General features: G+C 39.4%; 1 protein-coding gene across 2 annotated transcripts in view; it reads right to left on the bottom strand.

Moving 5' to 3' along the window:
- Positions 1-22279, bottom strand: part of KCNQ5 (potassium voltage-gated channel subfamily Q member 5) — a 517269-nt gene that overhangs the window by 55221 nt on the left and 439769 nt on the right. Inside the window, exons 8-10 of one of the 2 annotated variants that reach the window (XM_043591809.1) lie at positions 19269-19363; positions 15322-15348; positions 6656-6876 (exon numbers count right to left, since the gene is read on the bottom strand). In XM_043591809.1, coding sequence (XP_043447744.1) covers positions 6656-6876; positions 15322-15348; positions 19269-19363 — 343 coding nt within the window. The remainder of the gene's footprint in view (positions 1-6655; positions 6877-15321; positions 15349-19268; positions 19364-22279) is intronic. The other variant, XM_043591810.1, reaches the window with a different exon arrangement.

Genomic DNA, 22279 nt, shown 5'->3' with positions numbered 1-22279 from the left:
AGTATCTTTAAGAGGAGTTGAGGGTTCTCTCATCTCATGCTGTGCATTTCAACTCTGTTGCTATTTTTAGGTGAGACTCCATTAATTATTATGAGCCTGAAAGGGAAGAAGGAGTCTCTAAGGAAGCTACTTGAGGAGGTGGTGAGGAAGGCAAGAGCCCCCCCACCCCCCCACGCCTGTTTGCCTTGGTCAAGGTAATGATAGGAAATGTACTGGCTGATTGTGTGTGGGAAGGGATTATTTTATCTAAATGGGGATTCATTTATTTTCCCCTACATTTTCCTTTACTATTTTGTCTTCTTTTAAAATTTAAGGAGGTAGGCCAGTCTGTGCTCACTGCCTCATGGAAATTATGTGGTAAAAGAAAGGAGAAAAAAAAAGATTTCTAAATCTGGCTTGTACGTTTAAAAACCATAGACACTTGGAAGAACAGAAATGACATATAAACAGAATGTTTGGGAGAAAACATGCTTAAGGGCATTCTTCCTCCTCAGCCTCACAAAGTAGAAAAGATTTCTTGGCTGTATCAGACACTACTAGAGGTTGCTTTCCCAATAGCCGATTCCCAAACATAAATCCTCAAATCTATCCAGTTACCATCTCCTTTTCCCCTGCTTGATCCAAGGGTTTCTGGGGAGTCTGGCCCCAGATCCAGGTACTGGATCCTGACTGAGACTGCAGATGCCCAATCATTTCAGGCATGAGACCCAATGCCACAAAATGACACAAATGGGCAGTTTTCCTCAATTTAACAAGAGATACCATTGCAATTCGGTCCCTTTTCTGCCTCTCAAAGTATTGTGTCTGGATAAGATGCTTAGAGCTGCTGCAGCCATCTTGCTCCCAGCCTGAGGAGGAGGCAGGCACACAGATGGGAGGAGTCAAAAGAAGACCCAAGAGAAGCGGTATCTAAATCAAGTCAGGATGATTGATGCCAGGAGTTTTCTTACCTCTGAATTTCTTTTTAAGTGGTAATATACACTTCATTATTATTTAAGGTATTTGAATCTGCTTCTTTTGTGTCCTGTGGCCAAATGCACCCTAACTGGTACACTGGCTGAGGGGAGAAAGGAACATGGAGGAGAAGTGAAGAGAGAAGAGATACTAACAGTGCCTGCAACAGGGGATTGGCCACAAGGGATCCCCACTATTGGAAAGTATTCCACATCTTTAGCCCACTCAGCCTCTGCTCAGGTGAACCCCCCACATCTCCTGCACTCAGGCCATGCCAGTCTTTCTCAGAAACATCTGGTGAGGATGTGCCTCTCATGGCAGCCAGCATAAGCCCTTAGGATTGTCCAGCAGAGTCTCTACATTCCCCTAAAGCAGAAGCAGTGTTACACATGTTGAGACATGCAGTTTATACATGTACGTGGGATGGATTTTTTTTTTAAACACGACAGGGAGGAGCTACCTCAAGTTACCTCCTTACCCTTCTCTGTCAAGATTATTGTATCTTTGAGTGCACTTCTGAAAGGCATTCCCAAGTACAGCAGCGTCCAGCAAGTATAGCCCTCCTTGACTGCAGACTAGCCACCAGAAATCTGGACTTTCCCCATCTCTAGTTTCATTCTCATGGATTTTGGCTGCTTGGTACTCCTCTTACTTGCAGTATGCCACTTTCCATTTGCTTGTCTGTTGTTGATAGCCGTCCATCCCCTGACACTACCTTTTGCATCTTGAAACCGGCCTTAGATGACCTCACCATTTGCCTCCCTCCCTGGGTAAACAGACACAGATCAGCACGGCTATTATCCTGAGGCTCTTCCCAGATACTAGATCAAAACAGAAAGGGTCATCTAAAGGCCATTTCCTTCATTTGCCTAATCTTCCACCTCTGGCAGTCTTTGAAGATGATATAGTTCATAGGTTTGGCAGTGGGGGCGGGGGGGGGGGGGCGTTGGGAGAAAGGCAAGATGGGATGGGATAGTGTCAAGGTCAAATTATTTATGTGGGAAGGGAATCTGACCAATTAAAGAGGGAAGAGTGAAAGTGAGTGGGGGGAAGGTGGCAGGGAAAAAGAAGAAATGAAAGAGGCTTAAAGGGGAATTGATATGACATTTGGGAGCACATCTACAAATGTGTCCTAAGAGAAGACCATGAAATTAGGCTGCCTGGATGTGTGCTGTGGCTCCCTTACTTCTATGTGTTAGTCTTTGGGCAAGTTTTTCAACTTCAAGTCTCAGTTTCCTCATCCATAAAATGGGGATAATAATGTACCCACTTCATAGGGGTATTGGAAAACTTGAATGAAATAATAGAACTAAAGCACTAAGAACATTGCTTGCCACAAAGAAAGATACAATAGATGTTACTTTTATCATCATTATTTTATATGTTGAGAAAAAAAAGATTTCTACCTTACCTAATTTTTAAAAATTTTATCTCAAAAATAAAAACTGCATATATTTAAAGTGTATAACATGATGATTTGATATACATATACGCATTGAAATTAAATTGTGGTATCATTATATAATGGAATACTATTCATACTTAAAAAAGTACATCCTGCCATTTGCAACAAAATGGTGAAATAAGACAGACATGGAAAGAAAAAGATTGCATGATTGTACTTATATGTGGAATCTAAAAAAGTCATATCCTACTTACTTTTAAAAATTATATGAAGAAGCTTAATACTATTGATTGACCAATGGAAAATTTCTACCTCTTATTATTGGATTTATAAACTAAAAATACTATTCATATCATATTGTTCAAAATAAATTTGCTATGGCAATAGCACACCAGTCCCTTATAGCTTAATTTCTTCCTTCTGCCATATGTAAATTTCTGACTTCAACATCTGCCTATTACTTTCCACTTCTCTGGTATACATGAATGTGGAATATTGGAAGACAGTTACGCCCTTTTTAAGTGCAATATAAAATTTCATAAAAATTACAGCAAAAAAGCCTAACATGGGATATTTAATAACTTTTGTAAGAGTCATTAAATTATAAAAATAATACCATCTGTAGTAAAAGGTATCAGATTTGGCAGGAATTATTAAAATTACAGATTAACCCTAAGTTTCCCTTGTTTTTCTATGATAGTATCTTTTAGTTACAGGCCCATTATTTTCCAAATGTAACTGAGTTACTAAGTTAAAGGCCAACTGGAATTTTCATTATTCTTTCTGTTATTCATCCACTCTCTCTGAGCTGTTCATGGGCAATGAAATGCCTAAAATATGTACAGGAAGAAGAGAAGTAGAAGAAAAGAGCCTCAGAAGTGAATGAGCAAATAGATCTGCAATAATTGGGAGGTGGTTGTGGTGCTATATATTATTTTCTATGGGTAATAAGTGGTTTTTAGACATACTTAAAACTGGGAGAGACACTATAAATAAAAATCTATAATTGAAGTCAACATTTTATTTGATAGTTACTTCTGTTTTTTTTTCTTTCTTTCTATAAAAAGAATCTTCCAGGGGCACCTCGGTGGCTTAGTCGGTTGGGCGTCCGACTTCGGCTCAGGTAATGGGTTTGAGCCCCACGTTGGGCTCTGTGCTGACAGCTCAGAACCTGGAGCCTGCTTTGGATTCTGTCTACCTCTCTGACCCTCCCTGGCTTGCACTCTGTTTCTCAAAAATAAATAAACATTAAAAAAATTTTTTTATTAAAAAAAAAAAAGAAGCTTCCATTTTCCCAAGCCCTAATGTTGAGTTAAACCAGAGGTAAAGATTCTGGACTACTGGAGAAAAAGGGGAATCAGGAGACATGATCTGCAGGTGGGCAGCCAACAAGGCTGCTTCCACAGAACAGCAATCAGGCCTCCTGTCGCTTGCGGAACTCAGAACCAACTGAGATGGGCATCAACCAGGGAAAAACACTTCCTTTCTAACCAATGGAACTGTACTTGTACGAAATGATGCAGAAAATGGATGGCAGGAGACCTTTCCAATTTGTTATTTATTAGAGAATAGGACTTCTATTTCTATCTGTCTGACCTCTGAGACATCTTTGCAGTAACTGAAATACTGTGATGGATAGTGCTGACTCTAGGAGTCTTTGAAAAATGTTTTCCCTCTGGCCAAACATACAAGTAGAATTAATTTTCCATATTCAGGAACCAGATCCTATTGATTTTATATGCAGATGTGCTCAGCCAACCATCAGGACCTCACAGCACAAAGAATATTTTTTGAGGCTTCCCCCCATTGGAAGAGTGTGGACCCACTGTGGGTCATGCATGAATTTCTAGCACAGTGAGAACTCAGGATTAGGTTTGCAGATATCGGCACACCCCAGCTTGTCCAGGGATGCTATGAAGTGAGTGAGCAGGAGCTCTGTTACTGGCTGAATTGTGTCCCTCCGAAATTCATATGTTGAAGTCCTAACCTCCAGTACCGCAGGAATGTGACTCTATTTGGAGATGGGGTCTTTAAAGATACAATTAAGTTAAAATGAGCTCAGTAGGGTGTGCTGTAATCCCATCTCATTGGGGTCTTTATAAGACGAAGAAATCTGGGCAAAGACATGCATGGAGGGAAGAGGAAGTGAAGACACAGGGAGAAGGTGGCTATCTACAAGCCAAGGAGATTCTCAGAATTCTGGCCTCCAGAACTATGAGAAAATCAATGTCTGCTGTGTAAGCCACACAGCTGTGCTACTTTGTTATGGCAACCCTAGAGCCTAATACAGCTCTATTTGCACTATGTTAAACTTCATTAGACAATCCATGTCTACACTCAACAAAGGCTGTTCCCCAGCACTAAGACAAGGTGCTCTTTCTACCTCTTGGCAGCTGGGGAGAGGGAATCAGCCTAAGGAGAGGGATTTGGTGACCATCCGCTAGACCAAGGGCCCCTAGAGTTGGGGAAAGGGAGAGGGCATTATGAAAAGAAGGCTCAATTTTTTTTTTAATAGAAAATCATCCCTTGTTTTCTTTTGCAAAACTTTACATGCTCACTGTAGAAATAATGGGAAATACAGATGAAAAAAATGGACAAACAAAATGCAACTATGATCTCACCACTTGGAGGTAACTGTTCATACATTGTTGTAAATCTTTCCAGACCTTTTCCTATAAATACATGAATTTACACACACATACACACACACACAGCACAGCAAAATGGAATAGTTTGTTTTTTTATGACCATCTTTCCATGTCAATAATTTTTGATTTATAGTATCATTTCTAATGTCTGTTATTATTTCATTATATTGATTATATCCTAGAAATGGAATTGGTGGGTGGGATGTGTCCAAGCCTAGGCATATGTACAGGCTTTTGATATATGTTGCCAAATTGCCTTCCAGAAATGATGCATCCATTTATATTCAGAAAGTCTATTTTGAGTGCAACATAAAGCCCTGTAACGGGTAACTCTTTACTCAGCTGTTCATGGGCTTTCAGCCAAATTCCTGGGGAGGAGAATGTGGAAACCAGAGGACACTGAAAATCTGTGTTGCCAGTGACTCAGGACACTCACAGGCTTGATGGGGGAGTGTCCAGTGCTGGTTGAGGGGGCATTTCCTACCTGGTACAGTGATAGGCAGAGTGGAGCCTGGCAGGATGAGTATGTCCTGTGGCCAAGACGGGAGCTGCAAGCTCCAGTGGGAGAGGCCGCGTTGGGTTAGCACCTAGGCATCTACTGGGAAAGCATGGCATCCATGGAGTTGTGGAGAATGAAGAGGTGTGAAGAGGGGACTCATGTTGCTCACTTGATAGTGGGGATCATATCTCTGGGGATCTCTGAATGGGCTGGGAGGGACCCTTCGGCTGAGGTTCCAGGGATTTTACTTCAGGGAGCCTGAGATCACTGAGATTATGACCCCTGGTTGTTAATTTTATCCCTCAGGCTTTCAGGGCCTGGGAAAATACAGGTTATACCAGGGAATGAGTACAGAAGGCCCAATAGCCTTTGCAGTTTTTATGCATTAATGGAAGATGCTGTTTGACTTTGGTTCTTTGCCCAGTATAAGAGATCCCAGGGGGGCATACTTAAAAGGAAAACCAAGCTAATCTTAAATGAAAAAGGAACTATTTTATTTTATAAACATGAAAATTATACGGCACTCAATAAAATGTGTTGGCAAGTAAACTCCTGACACATTGTATGATAAATAAAGTAGGCTAGCTCCTCTTGGGGGAAGAACTTGAATTCTACTTATCGTTAGATTAAGAACTTTTGACAGGAATCTTTCTAGGGAAGATAAACCATGGTCTCTGATTTACTGGTGGATAGAGCATAGTAGAAAAGGGAATAGCACCTTCATTGTTGTCCAGAAAGGGATTGTTACCCTTCTTACTGTGTTTCAAGACATTCACAGAGCACCTGGTCATCTTTGGGCCATGGACCTTTGCTGGTCAGACATAACCTATACATGAGAAGGACAGTCACGTTGATCTTGATATGGACTTTGAGAAAGAATAATGTATTGTAGATAAGAGTGAAGAATTAACAGCAGTTTGACTTCTTTGTAATGTAGATTTAGCTGCCAAAGTTGCTCCCAAAAGTAAACTTATGTTCTGTACATTTGCCCAAGGCAATGAATAAATTTCCAATAAAACAAACAAACAATTCTTTCCTTGGGGTTGTTTTCTTCTATCTTCAAGTGGTACCATGGAGAATTAATTACTTCATAATCTTGCTCATGATAGCTTATCCAATTAAACATAGTTATGGAAAAACAGGGCTTACCGTCTATCACTGGTTTAGGCTGAGAACTTTTGAGGCGCAGCGAGGGCCGGAAGCGGGTTCGGTCGTTGAAGCTCCAGCTTTTCTGCACTTTGGTGGGGCTGCCCTCGGCTGTGATGTCGGTGCTCGGGGACCTCCTGTCACCTACTGAGGCTTGTCTGCTCTTAATACTCTGGCCCCTTGGGCTAGCCATGCGTACTCGCTCCTTAAAACTTAGCTTCTGACTGTGGACAACAGAGGCATGATTATTCCATTTCAAGCAATCTCTTCCACTCCACTTGGGTAAATACTTTGATGAAACTGTATATTATATTTCAATAGTGTTTTCAGCGAGTAGGAGCATAGCAATATATTCTTCCCTTATTGAAAATCTGAGCTTTATTTAAACTCTCTCTTTGCATTCATTTGAGCTCAATCTCACTAGACAGGTATGCACACCCTTCCTGGATTCCTCATAGAAAGGACTGAGATCGGGCACGGTAGTTTGTACACAATTACCCTGGAAACAACCAAGAACTGGTTCGGTATTTGCTTTAGAAACAGACTTTAGCTTTAACCTCAACTTTACAGATGAAAAAAAAGTTATTTTTTATTTGGGAAAATATCTCTTTGTGATTTCTAAGCCTTTCTACAGGGATGACAGTTACATATACATATATATCTACATTCTGCATGCATTTCATATTCCAGGCAAGATTACGATATCCATAGATTCATGCAATCTCATATCAGTTGGTGGTACTGCATACATAATATTAAACATACAACACTTAACACCCATTTCTTTAATGCTCGCATTCATTCTTGTGAGACAAAAACCACACAATGTAGAACAGCCCCAACATATAATGAATGTGATGACTGATTAACGGAATGAGATGTTATGTTCACTAACACAATTTCCTGCTATTAAACAGGTTATTGATTTGCTGTGGCAGCTTCTGGTAAATTATATTTGTTCAGACATTCAGTTCTCAGATGCCAGCTAGGACTGAAATGCTGTGTGCTGATCAAGGAAGCATCAACAACAACAAAACCCAAAGTACATCTCCGTGCTTTCCTAATCAAAAGATGTAGTGTGATGTGGTGGGAAGGGCAGGCTGGAGTCAAAGAGACTTGAGGTTTGGAGTCCTCAGCTCCAACATAAAGATGAAAACAGCAGCGTTGCTAAGAGATTTTTGTGGGAATCAAATGAATGGTAGGAATTGTCGTGTACCCATGTTGTTTGTGTTCTTGTTTCATTTCTAAACCACTGTTACTCATTAGAAAGTGACACTGTTATCCAGTGACAGGCCCGGGACTGTATAGGGTCTGAAGAAATGAAGGGTGAAGGGTCTGAGGGCAGTAACTTGGAGCAGCCACTCTGAGATGCTGAGATTGCAGTCATGCTGCAGCCTTTGTGGGGCATGAAGGAGGCAGTGTTCTCATGGACACGGATTATCTGAGACGAAGTGGAGTCCTTGTTTTTTCCACTTACCGCAATGTCCACTGTCCCCAGCTGCAGCATGCCAACAGCAAATGTGTTTAGTGGATATGTGTTTTGTAGCTAACAAGAAACAGTAACATTTATTTTTCCATGCCTAGTTGCTTAACAAATGATATTCTAAAAAGACACCACATTTTATGTGTTTACATGAAGACAAATCAAATAATGAACTGCGGTGATCAGAAAGTCCTGGTAACAATAAACAAGTTGACCATGCAGCTGACAGCCCCCCTCTAAAATGCAGACATAGCTAAGTCCAGCGTGACTAGCTGAAGGCACATGCAGGGAACAGGCCGGGCAGTTTTGTGATGGGGTCAGGTGGGTTCAAGAGTTCTTTAAAACAATCGCATCAGTCAAAGGCTTCCTTTGTACTTGACAAATGCATGATTAAATGGTAGGTCACATTAAACAACAGCAATAATAACATATAAAACTGCATCTTTTTATGCTCGGGTTAGGTTCTTCACGTCATCCCAAACCTTCAGATTATTTAAACAAATCCTCAAAGGGACAGGGCCCAAAATGTCTACCCTTTTCAAGCTTTTTCTTTCTTTCTTTTTTTTAAATAGTAAAGATTTCATATCTCTTCAGTTTCAGCACATCTGTTCCATCATTTAAATTTATGATGATCGGGTTCAGGAACATATGCTCAACTCTGCACCTTTATTTCAATTAATGAATGGCTCAAGTTTACACAGCTATCATTACAAGTATTCTCACTATACTTCATCTAATTGATTATCTTTTCTGGAGTTAATAGATGCTAATTACTACAGAAGGCCGAGTTTAGTTAATATCAAACCATTTTCTCAAACTTTAAAGATTTATCTCTTTCTTATACCAACTAAATGAAGAGGAAACTGATAAAAAATCATAAAACCATTTAATATGAAATTTAGTTTTTCCTTTTTAAAAATTTCAATTACTGAAAAAGTAAAAAAATCTGACATAAGCATCGGTGTCACACCTGGCATGGTTTATCTGCAGTAACAAAACATTTAAAAGCAATTGCTTCTACGGAAATATTTTTTAAAAGTTGCCTCTATGAAACATTTTGATATTATCTCTAATAATTAATGGAAAGTGAAAATAATATTAGTCTCTGAATCTTAGTATTATTTAAAGCACTTAAAATTGATAGAAATGAATTCAGGTACTATTTCCCTTTTTGTCCTTCTCAACTGCATGAATATTTATTTGCCAATGTCTGTATTAAAAAATAGCAGAATTATTTTTAACTGAATCCAACATATTACCTATGAAATTAGAAGAAAAAAGATGTAATGTTTTCACTCTCTCTTTTGACATAATTGTATGAAAGTTAAGAATAAGATCTTAACCCAGAACTTTTAACCAGGCAAAAATTTTGTTCTCCAAAGCAAAGACCTGTTCTTACAAAAAGCTCACTTTTGTTAGTTTTTCTACTTCTTTTCCCCTTTGGAAATCAACAGAGCATCTTGTTTAGATGACCATTAACTTGATTAGATGAATGTTATTGAAAATGCACATTGATTAAAAATATAAACTCTTTGCTGGTCCATTGAAGTTTGCATTATTTTCCTGCTTTTTTGCCACATCTATAAACACAATTTTTTGAGGAAGATTTATGTAACAATATTTTTAGGAAGACTGTCAAAGATTATTCCCAGGAGACCAACAAGGTGGTCTCTCTCTGGAGAAAGTAACCAAAAGGACATCGTGGTCATGGATTGCGGCATCTTTGAGTATGCAGTCCCACCTTCCCATCTGAGGATTATAGTGGGGGAGCCTGCACAACTACTGGGAATTCTGCAAGGGAATTCTTCCCTCTCTAGCAACCAGATGTACAAGTTACTCAAATGGCCCAACATGCAGGCTACTACCGGTTGTTCCCTGCCAGGGAACTATGTGGCATTACTGTAACCCCAGAGTAATCCTCTTGGACCTAGAATGCTATAGTTCTTGTTATCCTTAATTACAGTTTTAGCCCTTCATAGGATAAGCATTCAACAAATTCTCGCCCCAGGCACAATATGGCAACTGAGCCAAAACCATCCAGTGCGTGCGGCAGCTCAGCAGTTGTTTTACCACAAGGGGGCACCAAGGGGCTGACTGCCAGTGCTGTGCGGGACCCTGCCTATTTGTCCCTGGGGTAGAGTATCAAAGCAGGCAACAGGCAACAAGGAAAATTACAAGCGGGTTGAAAACCTCATTCAAGAAGTCCTTAGGAAGAGTGAGTCTGAGCAGGGCTCAGGTAGGATGGCGGTGTAACCTGGTCATGCACCTGAGGTTAGTTGGCATTCTCAAATTTCATGTCAATAGCCGGGATGCTGGGTACCTCTGCTTCCGTGAGGTGTACATTCTGAAGAGCTTCTGCTTATTACTACAGAACTTACTAGGAGTGAGGGAAATAGAGCAGCACATTACTAAGCATTTCACCACCATGAAAGTGCTCAGGGATTTCTTTTTCTTTTTAGAACAAAGCCATTTGGCTTTATTGTTTTTCAGATATAAGTATACAGACTATTTAAGCAGTGAGTACTAACTATGCAGTTTAATCGTGCTGCTGGAAATATAACCAGTGCTCTTAATGGTTAGGCTGAAATAACTGGATGTGAAATAGGGCATTACAGATGATGGACGTCTATGTGTTAGCATCTGATTCATATGAAAATTAAGAAGATAAATATTTTAGAAATAGCAATCCTTGTAATAAATAGCAATGCAACAGAGTAGAAATGAGGAACAAAATATTTCAGAACTTAAAAAAATAAATATTTATAGGAATCAATGAAGTTGAAACCATTAATTGCTTTGAAATATTTAAAAAAAGTTTCTTGATTTGTATAAGACACCTGCAGTTATAGTTAATATTGGTAAATAGTTGTCAGAATACATGCTCAAAAAAGTCAGAAGAAAAGATTCTAGGTCACTAGCTTGTTAAAAAAAGAGTTTCTTACTGTAAGTCGTATGATGTGTTTTTAAAAGACTAAATCCCTTCCCTCTATCAATAAATGAGAACAGAAGGAGAGACCATTTTCAAAAGATTATTTTTGAAACAATCTAACATTTTGCCCATAAGGACACAAGTTGATTATGCTGAAAAAAGAAGTCTAGTCTTACTTAGTTTAACAACACATGCAGATCATTCTTTGCGCACAGAAGAAAGAAAATGTAAATAATGGAAAATAAATGCAAACGAAATACAAGAACACACAGTCTTTTCTGTCAGCATTCTAGAGTTCTCTCCTAAGAGCCATTCATCTCAGAACCTTATGAAGCCAACCACATAGGAGCTATTTGGACAGAGCACTCAGTGGATCACAGCACAAGATGATAACATAATAAAAGAGTATCATTTATGCTTTAACTTTTAAGACATGCATCCTTGTAACAGTCTCACAAGAACCTGTTAAAGCAACTTTAGATAGTCTACTAAGAAGTCTGACAGAGTTCTATTTAAAGCTATACACTGTGATCAAGGCAGCTTAACTATGGAGCAGGCACATAGCCAACAATTGTTGATTAAGGAGACAGGGTAAGCAGAGGCAGCGAGATTTACAGATCATCCCTAAACCTCCATTGGCATGATCTAGTCTCGTAGCAATAAAAACCTAGTAGGCAGGAAAAAGTAAGAGCCTTTTTGTGGCAGTGTGCTCTCGACGGCTAACTGACTTTCTTGTCAAGGAGGAAAGGAGGAGGACATAAAACCTCAAGGTGAGAATATTGGCTTAATCTGGTTAGATGGTTTATAGGTAAATTCTATTTTCTGACAGTGACAATTTATACTAAAATGGAAAAACTATCCAGTTTAAAAAATGAGTTGGAAAATTCCTTAATGGAATGATTAATTGCAATAAAATCAGTAAACATATTCACCACATATGAGATTAGAACTGTTTTAGTGGGAAGACAGAGGAAAACAAATGAATAATTAAATGATGCTAAACAACTTTCATTTGTGGTCTAAGTAAAGGAAGAACAGAGCAGGCTCCATTGACACTAACAGTAATGTACCTGACCCTGTACCAAAGAGACATTATTTTAACTGTTGTTCAGCTGAGCTCTTGAGACCGTTGGTTTGCATTTTAAAGAAAAATTTTGGACCTGTCACGAACAATGCAAAAGCATCATGGAACTGGATGTCTTTCCCTAGCCAAAACATCATATATACATTTTGTTTAAACATACCCTAACCTCAGTGTAGAAAGACAAAAATCTAACAAGAATATTCCAAAGCAGGGAACCTTGTTAACTATGGGGGTAAATGAATGTGTGATGCCTCACTACATTCTGCAGAGAGAAAAGCCTCTCTGTGTATGGCCTGGTCATTCAGAGGTAACAAATGCCAGGCACCTGGAGAGAGTTATTGGCTACTGGACTAACCTCATCTACACTTGAATTACTCCCAGTTCTTAACACAATGAAAAACCATATGGAAAGATTTAGGAGACTCTAGGCTCTGAGATATCTGGAAGATAACAGAGTTGGCTAAAGTTTCTCTCTTCTGCTTCTCTGAATCACCATCAATAACCCTGTGGCCCCAAACACAGTGAGGGGCTTTGCACTGGGGTGGTGTTGATCAATCCACTTGAAACTGGGACAAGGATTATCAATATTATTAGTCTAAACCCAGATCTGCTCTCGTCCAAGAAACAGTCCTCATTCTAAATGCATTTTCTTCTGTTTGTATTTTGCTGGAGTAAGGGCAAATTTGTATTTCTTAAGGTGGCACTGTTGCTGTTGTTAATACAATAGTCTTTTTGCATTCATTATGCAGTATTGGAAATTCCATTGCCTATGGAGCACAAGGTGAAAGCTAACCTAATGTTAAAATGGGAGTTTCAGCTTGTTTCCTTCAGAATGAAATGTTTTAATTTTTTCATTTTCTCTCTTTTTATGTATTTCCTTTTTCTCATTTTTGTTGGTGTTTTTCTTCATAAAACTACTTGAGGTCAGGAACATTTTATTACTCCATCCAAGAACTGTATATTGAGCATATTCTCTGTCATAGCTTTACACAGGGTGATAGGATACATAATTGGGGGATAGAAGACCTAAGTGTATGAAGTATGAAGAAGCATCAAGTAAGGCACGCGTGCTAAATAGTAACAGAGGACCTGTTTCACAGTGTTTTCCAAATGACCATGACCAGAGAGAAGCCAGAAATCTCTGTTACATAGCTCAGTGTTTCTGTATATGTTCAAAACTGAAGGTGAGTTATTTTTGACACCCTTAGTCACAATTATGTAGAATAAATTTTAACGTTTTAGGTATATGTGAACATCATGACATTAAAAAAATTTGGTTGTTGTCTTTTTGAATCACAACAGTGGACTAGGAGGTTCTTGGTTGGAGTGAGGATCAGAAGCTCAACAGTGACACTTTAGTTTTGTCTTTACTTTCTGCCTCGGTGACATTGGGAAAAAGTGCAAGATCATGTGTGCAAGACCCCTCCCTCAGGACTGCCATAAAGAGTCACACTTTTGCAAGCATTTTTACACAACTCACAAGTTTCCCTTTTAGGCACCAATAGCTCTGTTTTGGAGGATGAAACCAAGACAGGTGACCTTACTCTTAGGCAACTATGGAGTTTGTGCCAAAGATTTGGAGTTTCTGCCTTTAGGATTTTGAGATAAATTACCCTTTGTAAATGGATAGCTCCGAAAACAAGGAAAACTTTTCAAATATCATCAGATAGACTAAAAGAGCTTATAATGGCTGTGATTCATTTTGTGTAACTCCTTTCAGGTAAAATTGTCATGACAGAAGGATGGTGGGGTTTGTATGGATGGAGTCTAGACAAAAGAGGACTAAAGGGTCAGAATTGGTCAGCCTGCCTCTTCTAGAGTCTATACAAAGAATGTTCTGAGTCTGATGACCAGAACCTCTCTTTGGGCAGAAATATCTCTAAAGTGGAGAAGACCAAATCTTCAGGCTTTAAAACTTTCTGGAAGTATCATCCAGGAATATCCAAAGACCTTTGCTCTAACTCCTTGTCTACCAAAGAAGAAAAGGGTCTTTAATGCCACCCCGGTGTAGGCTTACCTACCCCAAAGGAGTGTTGTGCATCCTACCACATCTGTCTCCCAAGATAGGTGCATTTATGTTTTGGCTTGTGAATCTTTTTAGGTGTTAATTAACATAATGCAGAAATGGGTGGGCCAGAGTCTCATCACCCCAAGTGAACTTCCAAAACTAGTTTCAGTACTGTATAAATGTATTGCAATTAATGTCATTAGTAGGACAGTACAAAACTAAATGAATGATCCTTGGACTCCCGTTGGTCCCCAATGAGGGGCCAATTCTGTGCGGGTGAGGGGGGTGGGCAGGGAACGCCGGTGTTCCCTCAATACTGAAACAAACAGCAGTGACTGGAAAAAGTTTTTTCTTCTTCCCTTTCAGGCACCTGGGTTTCTTCTGCTGGTTCTGCCTTTGCTACTCCTCACATCATCAGTGCTGAGATCCACCTGGCTCTGTCCTTTGAAGCTTTGCTCGCAAATTCAGATCCTTCCTGGCACTTACTAACACAGAATAAAATGTTCTCTTTCACCTCCTATTCCCCTATGTCTAACTCTCTGCTTTTTAATCTGATAAGGCATTTCCTTGAAAAGCATGAAAGAATGACCATAAATTACTTGGTGAAGTTTCTGGGAGGATTATCTTCTTCTTAAAGGATGGTGGGTGGGTGAGGGGGGTGGGTAGGGGGAGCTCTTCTCCTGAAGCATGTCACCTGAGTAAGCCTCAGTGCTTAATGAGCTGGAGATGTCACAGAAAGATTGTTCCTACCTTCTATACACAGTGTTCCTTTTGCCAAAAAAACTCAATTTCTTATTCTAAAAGAAGGACCCTGAAGAAGGGGAATATATCTTACACTGCTTCCTGGAATTTGAATACTTGGGTTAAAACTTCTCTCTGAGAAAATGGTAGCATGAAATAACCAAAAGCCGTAGTTATTATTTTTCCCCAAGAATGTTCCATGCCCTGCCGATTGTAAAAAGCAGTGAGTGAGTTACGGAGACACTTATGCTTCTAAGGGAAAAAAAAGAATCAATGAAACAGCAACCTTTGCAGGCAATATTGTGGAAGGTCACTTTTAATCATTTCCAGTTTGTGATCAATTTTACTCACATGAGACACATTTAAAACATCTGTTAGGCATCAGATTTATAAACAAACATGTAGCAGAAGAGAAATCACAAACCTGCTTGATGTTTCCCCTTGTTCTTTCCTTCAGGTGCGTGCAGGCAGAAGAGAAATGATGATAAACTGGTGAATACATGTATAGCACTTGATAATGGCCAAATTGGAGATTGGGGAATAAAATTACCTTAAGTATTTCTTTTCAAGCAAGATCCATAGAAGCAATAGTCTTTGTAATAAGTGTGCCTAACTTTTAAACATCTATTTTTTGTGCCACAGACTTGAGCTGGCACGTTTACTTAGCAAGACCAACAGTGCTCACATGTCACCCAAAACTATAGACTCTTCAGTAGCTGAAGTTATCCATCCATAGTTAAGAAAAAGTGGTTCTGATCTAACTGGCATTAGCAAAGACTCTTAGAATGGTGCTGGCAACACTGTAGCTGTAGTCCCGTGCTTTAGGCAGACTTTTGAGTTCCTAAATCTGGATTCATTAATGTGTGACTGTGGCCTTGTACTTTAATCACTTGTTGAGGAAGATTTTGATTTCATATTGCATACCATAGGAATTCTCTTGGAATAAATTAGGCACATAGAAAGTTGATCACAACTCTCCTAGCCTAGTGTTGGATGGCATTTTTAATAACCCATCTAGGCAGATTCAGGTCTGTGCAACCTGGTGAAGGGTCCCTGCTCTTTGGGAATGAGCTGTGTGTCCTTGGACAAACATCTTACTTTCTTGTAGGCCTTGATTTTCTTATGAATAAATTGAAGGCGTTAGATTAATAATGTCTAAATTCTGACTTCTTAAGTATCACATGGCATCCTTGGAGCTTGATAATTCTCCACAGCTTCATAAAATATCAGACTCATTCCCTAAAAGAGCACATTTACCTGTGTTATACACTTTACATAGCCTTCATTTTCTTGGAGAAGAAAATCAAGAAAAAATATGTCCTGCTGTAAATCCTTCTGTTATTAAAACAGAACTTTGAAATAGCAACTGCTAAGACCTTGAAAATGTATGTGAGACCAGCCAGACCAGAAAGGAGAGAGTCGGAAACTGCTGTGTGTATCCCTGGCAGGTTTGAGTGGGTATGGCATGCCCCTCCCTCCCCCGCACACTTGTCACACCTCTTTTCCATCCTACTCCCTGGAATAAGGTTGAGGAGTCAAAGCATCTCATTTTATCTCTAAAACTGCTGGGGAGAAGAGCATGAGTTCGTGTTTTTTAATAACAATATCATTGATGATGCTGCTGTTGATAATATGATCTCTCTTCCCTGACCACCCAATTTGTTTGTTTGTTTTCTCTTCCCAATGTTTGTTGGATATATATTCCCTGCAGCCTGAGATTCTAATCTATTTGTTTTTTTTTCTTTCACTGCTACATTTCTAGTGTCTAATAGCACTTTCACTGCTACATTTCTAATAGGTACTCAACGAATAGTTATTTAATGAATGCATGAATGAATGAGTGAATCATTTCTTCCTTCAGAAGTTCTTAAACTCTGAATGTTATAGGAAATATACTATGTAAATAAAAAGTTTCAGTCTGTTTCTGACTACATCACTCTGCACTCAGTAAGCCAGCTAATTATAAATGTCAAAATATCCCTCTAAGTTATTGTAAGTTACTCTCTTCACAGATCTACAAACTTGAATAAAGCAGGTATGTTTTCTAAAGCAAAGGTTCTGAACTTGGCTTCAGGGAGTCCGTGAATACATTAAAATGGTAGGCAAAGTTTTGATTTTTTGTGCACTGAATATTTTTTGTCGGAAACAGTCCATAATTATGATCATTCTCAATGGTTTAACAAAAACAACAACAATAATAAAGATTAAGAACCACACAATTTGGAGCAATAATGTGTCACTAAAGGGAGAGATGTTAGGACATCCAGGTTCCTATGAACTTTGCCAGTGACTGTTGTGTCATTCTGGACAAGTACCTGTTATTGAGTAAATGGGACTGAGATTCAGAGGTTAATGTGTGTGTGTGTGTGGGGGGGTGTAGGGAGACGACAATGAAGGCGATGGCTGATAGCCAGAGTGGAATAGGATGAATAGAGGTGTTTGCATAAATTCTCCTCTACCCGCCCGCCCCCCCATTTAAAATGGAAGATATCAGAGGAAACAGAGAAATTATGTGAGTAAAATAATAGCTTATGCATTGGGAGAATGTGACTCATTATTAATTTTTTTCTAGGTTTCAGAATGACCTTAATCCAAAAACTTGCGAAACTAGAAAGCCAAATTATCACATGATAAGAGACCACTCTCTTCTGTCACTTGAGAACCTTCTTTTGTTTTTTTCTACTAGCCTTCCTCTTACACATTAACCCAGACAACTTCATGAGTACAAGACATGCAATTTCTATACAATTCCCATTTCTGATTCATACCCCCAAGTACTAGATGGCATGAGTTATGTCCCTTTTTTGTTTTTAATACCACAACTTTGAAAGAGTCTTATACTCAACAGAGGAAATTCAACTAAATTTTAAGATCTATGCGAAAAGACAATTCTCATCCATGCGTTCATTCAACACTATCCATGCTTCTATCCTTGCCAAGGTTCCATCTCTTCTAAAGCCTAGGGTTCTGTGAGTATCTGTCACAAGTGCTGACAAAGTTTTGACTCCAACTTCTAGGAGACATGTCCTATCGGAGCTTAGAGGTTATCTTGCTCACCTTTAGTCCTTCACTTGGTAGATGGGAAAACTGAGGCCCAAGGAAGATTAGGGAAGCAATGTAATGGATCCTGACAGTGACACATCTATAGCTTCTCAATAGCATGCACTCTGAAGCATCACAAATCTCCTTTGAGACTGAAATTCCAGGCAACAAGTCACGGAGGTTTCCCCAGATGATTCCTCTTCCACATCAAGTAAGAAGGAGGTTTTTCTGACTGAATCACAGTAGTTAGATGCCTTGAACCCTTTTCAGCAACTAGGATTAAGGTTTTGTTGGACTAGGAAGGGAAACAGCAAGTGCTCTAAAATACTAAGTCAGATAAGCACTTTGATAACTTTTGAACAATGTGAGGAATGGACTGTTGTAATCAAGCTGGGTGACACACAGAAAGCCTTTCCCTTGACTTGGTTGCTTTGCTTGTTTCACTGATTTCTTTAATTAGATGGTGATTATGATTTAGTATGTTCTGCTAGTTGAACTGGAGTCTAGGATTTCAGGACTAAGGACTTTTTTTTTTAATTAAAGATCACTGTGGTAGCCATTATGGCCATTCATAATTTTTCTGGTTCTCCTCTCTTTTTCAGGCACATAGTATGATTGCACTTTCCCATCCTCTTTGAGTTGAAGCATGGTCAGGTGATTTGTCTTGACCAATGGAATGTGAATGAAAGCCATATTACTTTCAAATTTTGAATGCTTATTTCAACTTTTAATTTGATTGGTCCCATGGCTTCACTGTAGGTTATAATCCTATTAGGACTCCAGCTCTTCTTTTGCTACTGATACTAGTTTGATCAGCAAGTGAAAGCTCAAGGACCATCCTGTCAGGAGATCCAGCTGAGAGAGGGCTTTGAGGGACTTCATGCAAACATACATTGCTCTCAAAGTGTTCCCTGCTTGGGGTCAGGTATTGGATGGAGTTTAAACAGTCATTGTTTTTCAGGAGCCCTAGTGCTTACCTTTAGAATTTTGGTGGGTTTTATGAAATGATTTATTAGAAAATAAACATGTAATAATAGAAATAAATCTCTATAAAAATTTGGATTCCTTTAATCTTTAAGCTCAGTCTATGAATGGTGAGGAATGATCCTGAGTCCATTTAGTTTTGTGCCTGAGTTGCTGCTGAACAGGGCTGAATCTCTCAAAGAGCAGCAGAGAATAAGACAAGCCAAAAGTCAACACGTGTGTGTGTGCACGTGTGCGCATGCATACATGGGTGTATGCGCAAGTGCGTGTGCGTGCGTGTGTATGATTTATTTTGCAAGCTTGAGGAGGCTTGATGACAGCATCAGCTGTCACACTGATACCTACTTGGTGGGGCTGCAGGTGTGCAAGGCCTTCAAGTGTGGCTTCCAGGTTGCAATGGAAACAGATTTCTCATCAGCTGCATAACTACGCCAAACGCACTGCATGTGGCATACATGAGGACATAAAAAACAAAAACAAAAGAGAGGAGAAAACATAATAACATGAAAAGGGAGATTATTAAGTTACTATATCTTAAGAATCTTTTCCTTGTCATACTTGGCCCTGATAAATGCCCAAAGGGTGAAAAAGACTACCTTGGCATATTCTTTCACATTAGTAGAACTGTTTGTCCAAACAACTCACACCAAACAAAAAAAGTACCAAGGGGTGCCTGGGTGGCTCAGTTGGTTAAGCATCTGACTCTTGATTTCAGCTCATGTCATTATCTTGTGGTTCATGGGATCAAGCCCCAAGTCGGGCTCTGTGCTGACAAAGTGGAGCCTGCTTGGGATTCTCTGTCTCCCTTTCTCTCTGCCCCTCCCCCACTTGCTCACGCTCTCTCTCTCCCTCTTTCTCAAAAAAAGAATAAAAATTAAAAAAAAGAAAGAGCCCAGCAATTACTTAACAACATTGTTTCAGAAGTAAATTAAAAAGAAAAAAAAAAGAATAAAAGTACCAAAAAGTAAAACATGAAGCAATTTTTGAATTGGCTGGGAAGAGATATGACTTATTTGAGGTAAATTATCTGAGCATGAACATGCCTTCCAGGAACCAACTGTACATCTTTAATCACTATTTGATAAGATAGTGGCAAAGGACTACTGAAAACCCACAATGCAACTAGTAAACTAACTAGTAAATTAATGACCACCAGAGTCATTAATGTACGTGAATTAGTGTAATTCCATGATGAACTGTGTAATATTCCTAATGCTAAAAATGGAGACAGTGGTAACAAAATGCAGGACAAAAACAAGATGGGGAAATGTATTCTCTAGGAATATAATTGGAAAGTTAAAAATTAATGTCATGGTTGGGGTGCCTGGGTGGCTCAGTTGGTTAAGTCAACTTCAACTCAGGTCATAATCTCGCTGTTTGTGAGTTTCAGCCTCCCGGACTCTGTGCTGACAGCTCAAAACCTGGAGCCTGCTTAGGATTCCATGTCTCATCTCCAAAGGCATGGGAATTAAAAGCAAAAATGAACTATTGGGACCTCATCAAGATAAAAAGCTTCTGCACTGCAAAGAAAACAATCAACAGAACTAAAAGGCAACCAACAGAATGGGAAAAGATATTTGCAAATGACATATCAGACAAAGGTCTAGTATCCAAAATCTATAAAGAACTCACCAAACTCCACACCTGAAAAACAAATAATACAGTGAAGAAATGGGCAGAAGACATGAATAGACACTTCTCTAAAGAAGACCTCCAGATGGCCAACAGGCACATGAAAAGATGCTCAATGTCACTCCTCATCAGGGAAATACAAATCAAAACCACACTGAGATATTACCTCATGCCAGTCAGAGTGGCTAAAATGAAAAAACTGGGAGACTATAGGTGCTGGAGAGGATGTGGAGAAATGGGAACCCTCTTGCACTGCTGGTGTGAAGGCAAACTGGTGCAGCCACTCTGGAAAATAGTATGGAGGTTCCTCAAAAAATTAAAAATAGATCTACCCTATGACCCAGCAATAGCACTGCTAGGAATTTACCCAAGGGTTACGGGAGTGCTGATGCATAGGGGCACTTGTACCCCAATGTTTATAGCAGCACTTTCAACAATAGCCAAATTATGGAAAGAGCCTAAATGTCCATCAACTGATGAATGAATAAAGAAATTGTGGTTTATATACACAATGGAATACTACTTGGCAATGAGAAAGAATGAAATATGGCTTTTTGTAGCAATGTGGATGGAACTGGAGCATGTTATGCTAAGTGAAATAAGCCATACAGAGAAAGATGGATACCATATGTTTTCACTCCTATGTGGATCCTGAGAAACGTAACAGAAGACCATGGGGGAGGGGAAGGAAAAAAAAAAGTTAGAGAGGGAGGGAGCCAAAGCATAAGAGACTCTTAAAAACTGAGAACAAACTGAGGGCTGATGGGGGATGGGAGGGAGGGGAGGGTGGGTGATGGGCATTGAGTAGGGCACCTGTTGGGATGAGCACTGGGTGTTGCATGGAAACCAATTTGACAATAAATTTCATATTAAAAGAAAAAGGATTCTGTGTTTCTCCCTCTCTCTGCCCCTCCCTCGCTTGTGCTCTGTCTCTCTCTCTCTCAAGAATAAACATTAAAGGGGCGCCTGGGTGGCGCAGTCGGTTAAGCGTCCGACTTCAGGCAGGTTACGATCTCGGGGTCTGTGAGTTCGAGCCCCGCGTCAGGCTCTGGGCTGATGGCTCAGAGCCTGGAGCCTGCTTCCGATTCTGTGTCTCCCTCTCTCTCTGCCCCTCCCCCGTTCATGCTCTCTCTCTCTCTGTCCCAAAAATAAATTAAAAAAAAGTTGAAAAAAAAAGAATAAACATTAAAAATTTTTTTTTAATTAAAAAAATTAATGTCATAGTCTAAGATTATGTTTATGGCTTTTTGATGTAAAACATAAGCTCTCTTTACTTCATACCTAATTACACCTGATACATACAATACAATGTATTTTCATGTAGTCTTCACACTCAGAGTATGGATTAAGACTCTTATTTTGTATAAGAGAAAATAAAGGCTCAGATATATTAAGTGGTTGGTAGAGTTGAGACATTATCTCAAATTGCCCGGCTCTTGGTCTTAGAATCCCTCTATTGTCCTTTGCTTACTACTTGCTGACTATTGCTGGAAAAGTTTCCCTTTAAACTGTCCATTTGAGAGATTGCTTGAACGTACTTTCCATATAGATTTAAGTGAATTTTTTCCTTTTTAATAAGTCTGCAAACATTTATTAAAAAAAATTTTTTAAGTTTATTTATTTTGAGAGAGAGAGAGACAGAGAGAGAGAGGGAGAGTACAAGCAGGGGAGGGGCGGGGGGGGGGGAGAGAGAGAATCCCAATGAGGGATGAGGGGCTCAAACT

This window comes from Prionailurus bengalensis, chromosome B2 (genome assembly GCF_016509475.1).
Source record: "Prionailurus bengalensis isolate Pbe53 chromosome B2, Fcat_Pben_1.1_paternal_pri, whole genome shotgun sequence".
NCBI lineage: Eukaryota > Metazoa > Chordata > Mammalia > Carnivora > Felidae > Prionailurus > Prionailurus bengalensis.
The sequence above is the reverse complement of the archived record's forward strand: the minus strand, read 5'-3'. Positions and strand labels throughout refer to the sequence as shown.